We start from the raw sequence: 9,735 nt of genomic DNA on the forward strand, positions 1-9,735 counted from the left end.
AATATTATATATTTAAGATTTCAATTCGAAGTTCTATTATATAGAACACTCTCCCAAATGGTTTCAAATAATTAAAAGCTTTTTAAAGTCTAGAGCAAGGCACTTGGGCAACAATGAAGCATCTTTTGTGCACTCTTTCCGCATTGGCAAGACTACGCTAAAAGCATCTGAGGTCCCGACGGTATGATACACTAGAGGAGGTATCGATAGTGAGGCCACAGAGTCTGTTAAAATTCGCGTCAAGTCCTGGCATCCTAAAGGATGACTACTTCTCATGGACCAAGCAACTGAGTTCCATCTGATATGGCAAAGGACCAAAACTCGTCTATGTGTGACTGTGTGGTCCACCAGATTACCCTAACCTAACCTAAAGCTTTCGCTTACTTTGACTAATGAATTTGTTGTTTGACAGTTCCTTTGCTATCTTCATTAAGCAATCAAGAATGTAGAAAGCGGTGATTTAAGAACCACCCTAATATTTTTACTCTTGATTGAGTTGTGAGAATATTTATGCTATATATTTTTGCTATGCCTTATTCGAAATATCGAATAATAGACTTTAGCCGGAGTATATATTTTACGGTACAAATATTATACATTAGATATGAGACCAAGAAAAGATCTGTGGCAGTTGGCGGTATATTAGAGTCTAAAGTCTTAAGGCGACTTAAGGTATCAATTTGAGTTGTTTTAAACTTTTGTTTTATCCTTAACTATATACGTAGCCGAGAGTTTGAAATCGCTTTAATAAAGAGATAAATAATATATCCCGAATTTTACCAGAAATCAAAATACCAACCATTCGACTTAACCTAATTTATCATATCAAGAGATTTTACACTTGCGAGCCAAATTATGATTTTTTTTATATTTAGAACGCCCCTAATGCCCATAAGCTCACATGCCAAAATCATTCCTAATCACTTATAAATATATAAACACCATAGCTTTTACACTTGCGCGCAAAATTATGAAAAGAAATTTTTTTGGAATTTAGAACGCCCCTAATGCCCATAAGCCTACATGCCAAAATTATTCCTAATCAGTTATAAATATATAAAAAGCATCAATTTTACACTTGGGGGCAAAATTATGAAAAAATAATAATATTTTTGAATTTAGAACGTCCCTAATGCTCATAAGGTTACATGCCAAAATCATTGCTGTGAAGGCTTCACCGCGAAATTGTTTCATTTACGATAAATACTTAAACTAACTACAAAAAAAAACACACTCACATACATTTACAGTTACATACATACAAACTACATGAAAAAATACACAAATAAAAAAATTATGTTAGAAAATAAAAAAATCATTGCAAAACATAAACTTATTTTGTTTCGTTTGCTGTTTTTGGTGTTCGTTTCTTTTGTTATTGCATATTTTTCCAATTTTTCGTTCGCTGCTTACATTGTTGTTGTTGGTTTTGGTTTTTGGCGCTTTCACTTTTCCAGAAGCTCTACTAACCACTACTTATTACCTCTTCTCTTTGTCTACATTCTTCACTCTCTCTTACGTTACATACACGACCCAGACTGGAGGATGATTACGAGGAGCCCGAAGCCTTGCAACAGGAGCGTCCCGAATCACCACGAGACTTGCAGTCTGGTGAGATTATAAATAAAATGAAATTCCGCCCATTGCCACCACCACCACGCCCACCGCGTGAGAAACGTCAACGCGCCGAAAGTAAAAGCTCGGCGCATAGCGCTTTTGTCTCGTTACACGAACGCGACTTCGCCGATGATAAAATTGCGACCTCATCCACTGCGGATAGCTACGATCCGACCGATGTGGATTTGGAAGAGGAAGAAACGCGTCTACCCGAGGTGGAGGTGTCCACGCAAACCGACCCGCTACCAGACGATTTCGAATGCGAAGAGTTCGAAATCACCGAAGATATGCGCATCATTGAGCCGCGTATAAATAGCTTGCGCAAGACGTTGGATGAGCTGCTGCGTGAGGAAGAGTTGAAGATTAAAGCTGCCGAAGAGGCGGTCGCGGCACCACTTACAGAAGAAGAGCAGCTAACGCGCGGTTTGCAGCGCTTCCGCGATGCGAATCAACGTAGCATGTCGGAGCGTTCGCGTGCCTCCTCGCAAGCGGATCGCTCCAAGTCACAAAGTCGTCCACCAACACCCTCGGCTGTGGTGATCGAAAGACGCATTTCCACACCTATACCCAGTCAACAGGCCGAGACCATGTTGGAGGCCTCATTGATTGTGCGTCCAATTGACGATTTGGATCTCGAGGAGGAAGCCTTACGTCGAGAGGGTCTGCTTACGGATAGCGAACAGCAGAGTAAATCCGATGTGGAAGCCACAACATCGCATGATGAAGAAGAAGAATCAAAGCATGCACTTAGCGAATATTCAGTCGGACCGAGCTCTGAGGAACTGAATGCCGCGCTGGACGAACTGCGCGCACAAGCAGACAGCAACTATGAGGACGAAAAGGAAGAAGCTGAGTTAAGCGAATATGCTAGTGAATATGAAAAGCGGGCAGACGAAGGTAGTCTGGCGAGAAGTAGTTACGACCGCTATATCGGAGACGAAACTTCTGGAAAGGAGGATGAGGAAGAGCTCGAGTTAGATGTAGCGGAAATGAAAGAAGAGTTACTGCAAGAAATCCAAACAGACAGTGAGCGGTACGAAGCGTCAACAAATGCTGACGAAGATGAGCAGAAAATGAGTGAAATTGAAGAAGCGCCAACGGAAGAGGAAGATGCACAGAAAATAAGTGAAATCGATGAAGCGCCAACGGAAGAGGAGGACAACGTAGCGCCGACAACAGCTGAAGAAGTGACACCAACCCTTGCACAAGATAAACACTTCACTTACGAAGATAAGGCTGAAAGTCTAGTGGAAACACGCGACACCACCGATGCGGCTGCAGTGTTAACTGAAGATCGGGAGGAAGCGACGGCATTTGAAGAGCCACCACTACCACCACCGCGACGCAAATCAACCACAGCATTGGAACTGCCACCGACGCTAGCTTTGGTGGAGGAGACTTCGAAGGAATTAACACCTGTGCCAACATTAGCAGCAGCGCCACTAGCTCAGCCGCCACCTCAGCTCCCAGCGCATTTGGGTGAACTTGAGGTGGAACGCTTACGCGTGCATGCGCTACAAGCCGGACAAATCATGGTCTCACAGCTGCATGGCGCGCAAATATCCGCCGAGGAGCTGGAGTGTAAATCGGGCAATTTGATTGTGAAAAATATAGCTTTGCCGGAGGGTTTCATTGAGGATATTGTGGAGCGTGTGCGCACTACCGATTGCAGCCAGCTGTTAACCGTCGAAACACAAACTAGCTTACAAGCGAGCAGCGAAGAGCGTTCGCCGGCGCGTGAAGTGGTACCACCACCAAAACCGCCGCGCCAACGCGACTTGGAAGGCAGCAAACGAACAGCAGCAGACACGAGCGACGAGATAGCGCTGCAACAGCTAAGAAATTACGATGAAGAAACACAAACCGATCCGTTGGCATATCCCACACACATGAACGTCCCACCGCCCGTCTACGCCACAACCGAATATCTGCAATCATTGCCACCGCTGGGTTTCTATAATCTACGACGCGCCGACGAACCGCCATACAGCGGCAGCGCCGACGGCAACGAAGCCAACGCACAGCAAAGAAGACAACAACCACATCATCACCACCATCATCATCATCGCCACCACCGCAGATGTGAATCATCATGTTCCGAGTGTGAGGATTACGATGAATTGGGCGAACGTGAGGAGACGCGCTCGCGCTCGCATAGCAGACGTTCGCGTAGTAGCACACGCCCACCAAACGAACCGCAGACCGTAGCAAAGGCGGGCAAACAATTCATGTCGGCCTGTAGCCTATCGTTGGTACAATTGCTGAACCGCGTGACTGCGGCAATTCGTGGTGCCGAGGCGGACAAGAATGTTGAGGGTCAAGTGCATCATATACCGACATTGCTTGCGCTCTTCGTGGTCATATCATTCACGTTGGTTGTGTATATGCTGGCGGGCCGCAGCGTACACACGCATCATTGGGACTTCTTCAATCCGCCTGGGAGTGGCGCGCGCCAGTCGTAGGAGTAGCGATGGTGCATAGTGAAGATACATAGTCTCTTTTAGTTCCTCTTTTTCCAGGCGTCGTATGCGTTTTGCCCACAACCACAAGCCGTTGCCGAGCGTGTGCGTTTGAAAGTTGTTTGCATTTTATGTTTTATATGGAATTTCGAATATGAAAATACCTATGTACTTTTGAAACAGTTATGTACATAAATAAGAAATACGAATATCAGGGAACGACGCTTCGTGCCGAGCGCGCATGCTCCGTATGCTTTAAGTTGCCAGCTAGCTGAACGCCTGCTGTGTCTTTGTATTGGTTTCGGCGAAGAGTTCAACTAAGCGACGAATAAAATTTAACTAAATTGTTGCAATAATTTTGTACGAAAATTTAATAAATAAACGACGAAGTGCGACGAATATGCAATAAGCAATTTCTACAGAACTAACAAACGCTAATTAACAACGTATGTTGCATATGTATTTACATATAAATATGTAAATATGTTTAGGATATACAGACATACATATATATTTTTGCAATGAAATTTTCATAATGGACCTAAAATTTAAAAATCATGTTATTATTGATGGCATATACGCATATTACACACATAAATACGTACGATGCCGTATCAAGTACCGTTATTGTTTTCTATTACTCTTTTTTATAAGTTTCTTTAATTTATTAAACTTTGCAGTAATCGGAAATGTTTTTATTATTATTATTATTATTTTTATTAAATGTAAGCAATCAAATAGTTTATGTGTTAATTTGATCGCTTAAAATTTATGCATTATTGTTAACTACACTACAATATTTATTATTTATAATAATTATATATTCAAAATTCATACACACTCATATTTAGAAATACTGAAAGTGTAAAATTTTTCAATAAAGTAAAGTTCAAACAAACTACTTGTGTACATATTGTTGGCCTTTGCCTACCTTAAAGCGGAAAATTTTCACAATTTGCTTCATAAATGTAGGAATATGATGTTAAGTTATTGCTGCTAACGCTGGCGAAGGCTTATAACTTAATTGGTATATTATTATATATTATAATTTTTAAACAGTATTTATTCAAAACTTGTTTGCAATAAAAAGTCTTCGTCATACTGAACCATTTCGCGGCCGTCTTTGTGGCTGCCCTTTTGCGAATCGCTCGCCGCTGCAATTGATAATTGAAATAAAAAATTAAAAAATAAAAACAAAGTAAATAACAGCAATATTACTATAGCTAAGGCACACAAAAAGTTGGCCTCTCCCAAAATATAGATTTTCTTACCTATAGACGACCACACGGCCGAAGATGAAGCGTCATTTATAGGCTCAATTTGTGGCTGGCGGCGCGCCAGTTGCACTTGCAAATTAATCCCGTTAACGCTTTTGCCATGCATTTCGGCAATAGCACGATCAGCTGATTCTGGTTTAGCAAACGAAACGAACCCACGGCTACAAAAAGGAATGTGTAAATAACGGCAAGTAAAACTTACTACCACTTGTTGTACTTGTTTACAACTCGCACATTTTCATTACTCACCTTTTCTCGATTTCCATTGACACATTAACAATTGTGCCATAATCGTTGAAAGTTTTCTTCAAAAATTCTTCGGTTACTTTATTTCCCGAGACGAATATGGTATTGCCGGTACGTGGCTTTTCTGGTTGTGTTGAATCTAATGGCGTTTTATCATTTAGACCACGTTCTTTGCGATCACGTTCAGTGGCGAAATGTTGATAAAGGTTTTGCATACGCGGCTCTTCTTTTATGATTTCACTAATGATGGTCTCTTGTGCCACATCATTTTGTGTAGACGAGAATGGTTGATAGGCTGCTACGCTGGTTTCGGGCGCACGCTTAGCGCGCTCTTGTCCCTTGGGACGTTTAAATGAGGTTTGGTCTTGTTTGGTTTGCTGCTTTTGGATAGCTGGTATTGCGCCACTTTTAATTAATTTACGCGCTACTTCACGTGCATCGCGGGCGTCAGTGGGACGCTTTAATGTTAGTGGTTTCTCTGGTTCTGGTTTTGGTGCTTTTAGCGCTTGCAAGGCTTTTTTCTGCAAAGAGACGCGGGAAACATTGCATTACAACGGGAAACATTGCATTGAAAATTAGTTACCTTTTTCTTTAGCTTTTGATATTTTGCTTGTAGCATATGCTCTTCCTCGGTTAAAGTTGTTGGGAAATGTATATAAACCATATTTATTTTTAATTTATTGCAAGAAACGAAAATATATTTCTCACTTTTTGACAATTGGCAAAGAAATTGTTTATTGTTGTTTTCGGAACAGAGTTGCCTACACTTTAAAATTATTTGTACAGCTGACACCGAGTTTTTCCTTCGTTCGCGAACTGTGCGAACGAATAAAAGTTATAAATATTTTTATAGTTGATTTTATAATAAAATTTATATAATAATTCCATTCGATACAGTAGATGTGCTAAGTATTGAATTATCATTGAAACCTAATTATTTTTTTTTTTTAAGAATGTTATTTGCCAAACAAAAATTGTATTTATAACTAAAAGCATTGATTGCTTTTGGTCATCGATTTCCCACAATATATCGATACTTGCAATATAAGTTATCGCACGATAACAGTCTTTAGTTATTTGCTGCACATTTTAGTTAATAAAAGCCGGTAGTTTATAATTTAAATAATCAATTTGATATTTTCGCCATGCCACAAAGAAAAAAAGCGAAAACCTCATGGCGTCCAAAGCAAATGCACACTAAACATCGTCCAGGTCCAGAGGAGGAATGGAGAAAAAGGCTACCAAAGTAGGTACCACATGTTTTCGTGTGTTTATATTGCATTGACTTTTTACATACATACATATATGATTTGTTATTAGAAAGGATGGGTCTAATAAGAATAGCTTGCGGGAAGATCAAGTGGGTATAACCGAATATGTTAGCAATGGTGCTGGATTCACTGGAGTTGTAAAATCACGTTTTTCTGATTTTCATGTTAATGAAATTGATCTAGATGGAAAAGTTTTACAATTGAACGATTTGACAGTGCCAAAGCCAGCGGAACCTAGTAAATTTAAAATTTTCCATGTAAAGAAGATGCGATTTTTGTAAACAATAAAATATTCTTATAGCACTTGATGAGGAGGAGTTGGCAGCTGCTCGTAAAAAATTTCGTGAAATCATAACAGATGACACTTGGGATAAAATGTCAGCATTAGCCGCCTTAAGTGCGAAAGATCCAGCAGCGCAACCCATAGATATAATAGTGACGGCGTTAGATAAAACAGAGCGTGGACAAATACACGATATGCTTAAAACATTATATAGCTCCAAGCTGGTTGGTTCAACAGTGACTGAAGTAAAAGATTCTACAGAGGAACGAATTATACGCGTAATGAAGCCCAAATTTAATTCCAACAGTGAGAAACGAACGCGTTGGAATTTTCCGGGTGAATATGTACATTTCCTGGTATATAAAGAAAACATGGAAACCAGCGAGGCAGCATCACGTTTAGCTTCACGTATTGGGTAAGTTTCGAGAACATCCACTTTCTTCTTTTTTTTTTACACTTTACTACCAATCTATTTTAGTATGCACCCATCTAACGTTAATTATTGTGGTACGAAAGATAAAAGGGCCAAAACTACGCAGAAGTTTTGCATAAAACGACGACTTCCTTCACAAATTCTAACGGCAGCTCAAAAGTCATACGTACGAATAGGCAATTTCACATTCAGCAATGATGTGCTCAAATTGGGTGATTTAAAAGGCAATCGTTTTAGAATCGCTTTGCGACATGTTACTGGTGATGAAGCCGAAATTCAGAAAGCGCTAGAGAGTTTACGTGACAAAGGCTTTATAAATTATTTTGGTTTACAGCGTTTTGGCAATCACGCCGATATACCGACTTATGAAATTGGTGTTGCACTTTTGAAGGCGGATTATAAAACGGTTGCAGAGCTCATTCTAAAACCACGCTCAAATGATCTGCCCTTCATGGATGAAGTGCGCAAGAAGTGGTGGGATGAGCGTAATTCAGCTGCTGCGGCAGCAATGTTTATTCCTAATGAATTTATTGAGAAGAAATTGCTAGATGGCTTGGCGAAATATGGAGAAAATGATTATGCAGCGGCGTTAAGAAAGGTGAGGCTTTTGTGGTAGTAAAAATTGCATTAGACGAAATTAGATATATTAATCTATTCTATTATTATTTTTAAATATTAGATACCACGCAACATGCTCTTGCTTTACCCTCACTCGTTTCAAAGTTTTGTGTTCAACCGCATTGCATCCCGACGCATAAAAGAATACGGTTTTAAGCTGATACCAGGCGATTTAGTTTATCGCAATAAAGAAGAAATGGACGAGGACATCATTGAAAAATGTGATTTAGATAATCCTACCGATAATGCAGCAGAAGACATTGAGAATAATGAAGATAATCCTGAGATAAAGGAAGATGCTGAAACTACCGCTTCCGATGCAAAGAATGAAGATTCAATTTTTAAGCGTAAAGTCAAAGCTTTAACTGAAGACGACATTGTCAGCGGCAATTATACGCTTTTCGACGTAGTACTACCCTTACCAGGTCATGATATCACTTATCCCAGCAATGAAGTTGGCGCTTGGTATGAAGAGATACTCGCTGAATATGGTTTGTCATCTGAAAAATTACGTCATAAAGTCAAAACTTTTGCTATGGCTGGTGCCTATCGCAAATTGTTGATATGTCCCCGCGAATTAACATGGAAATTCCGTAAGTACTCCACACCCGAAGAGACACTGATAGCATCCGATTGGGATCGTATCGCTGGCAAAGCTGATAAAATAGAAAACTCAGAGGGCAACGGCGACTTAAAAGCGCTATTATTAGATTTTTGCTTGCCGCCATCGGTGTATGCCACCATGTTTCTGCGGGAGCTGCTAAAATCGGATACCTCGGCGGCGCAACAATTGAAAATTGAAAAAGATGAAATGAGTAAAGTCAGAGACAAACAACAGACCACAGAGGTGAATGAAGGTAAGGAAGACGCAGCGCAGGTTGAAAGCGTCGGAGAGGTAGCAACAACAGAAAAGCGAAAATTGACAGCTGATGAGACAGCAGAGGTGGAGGAGAAGAAATCAAAACCTTCTTAGTAGTTAGTAACTCTAACAAGATAGTGCATTTTATACATGTAATTCGTACAGATTTATGTAAGTAAACTACTCCACTGTGTTGTGTGTAAATTATAACTGACAAGTCTCAAAAGATTTGTTTGACATATCTTATGGTATTTACAACTACAGAATAAAAGTAAACAATAAACAAATCCAAAATTATGGTTAAAAGTCCAAATATTGTGGTTATATTTTAAAATAGCTTAAATCGATTTAAAAAAAATATTGTCATAACATATTAATTTATGTTTTAGAAAATATTACCACTGATCTAAGTAGACTTAAGCCTTAGACATCTTTTATCAGTACACTATTTAAATTAACGATTTTCCTTATCATTAATGAAGCGATTTACCCTTGCCTGTCTGTATATATGCGAAGTAGTCTCTTTGGTTTTGAGATATGGGTTTGAAATTGTGTCCTTGTATGAAAAACTTTTTTATTTGGAATGAGTTTAGAAGTTATTTTCTTATTTTCAGTTTGTTATCGCACTTACATACATATTCAGAATATATTTAAGTTGAATGCTCAAAAATA

General features: G+C 39.6%; 3 protein-coding genes across 7 annotated transcripts in view; 2 read left to right on the forward strand and 1 right to left on the reverse strand.

Annotated features, from left to right (window-relative positions):
* LOC105224887 (uncharacterized) overlaps positions 1-4,974 on the forward strand; it is a 60,414-nt gene extending 55,440 nt beyond the window's left edge. For all 5 annotated transcript variants that reach the window (XM_049458263.1, XM_011203119.4, XM_011203120.4 and 2 more), the window contains one exon: positions 1,538-4,974. In XM_049458263.1, coding sequence (XP_049314220.1) covers positions 1,538-4,079 — 2,542 coding nt within the window. In that variant the 3' untranslated portion in view covers positions 4,080-4,974. The remainder of the gene's footprint in view (positions 1-1,537) is intronic.
* Positions 4,975-5,104: 130 nt separating this feature from the next.
* LOC105224886 (negative elongation factor E) lies at positions 5,105-6,346 on the reverse strand. The gene is made up of 4 exons (XM_011203118.4): positions 6,183-6,346; positions 5,603-6,120; positions 5,348-5,514; positions 5,105-5,230 (listed from the first exon to the last, which is right to left on the reverse strand). The coding sequence occupies exons 1-4, from the start codon at positions 6,261-6,263 to the stop codon at positions 5,139-5,141; spliced, it is 858 nt and encodes a 285-aa protein (XP_011201420.1). The 5' UTR covers positions 6,264-6,346; the 3' UTR covers positions 5,105-5,138.
* A 299-nt stretch (positions 6,347-6,645) lies between these two features.
* Positions 6,646-9,376, forward strand: LOC105224885 (pseudouridylate synthase 7 homolog). Its single transcript, XM_011203117.4, has 5 exons — positions 6,646-6,845; positions 6,920-7,107; positions 7,172-7,568; positions 7,632-8,184; positions 8,266-9,376. Exons 1-5 carry the CDS (start codon positions 6,745-6,747, stop codon positions 9,175-9,177), a joined length of 2,151 nt encoding a protein of 716 aa, XP_011201419.2. The 5' UTR covers positions 6,646-6,744; the 3' UTR covers positions 9,178-9,376.
* Positions 9,377-9,735: the final 359 nt, after the last annotated feature.

Source organism: Bactrocera dorsalis, chromosome 5, assembly GCF_023373825.1.
Source record: "Bactrocera dorsalis isolate Fly_Bdor chromosome 5, ASM2337382v1, whole genome shotgun sequence".
NCBI classification, from domain to species: Eukaryota; Metazoa; Arthropoda; class Insecta; order Diptera; family Tephritidae; genus Bactrocera; species Bactrocera dorsalis.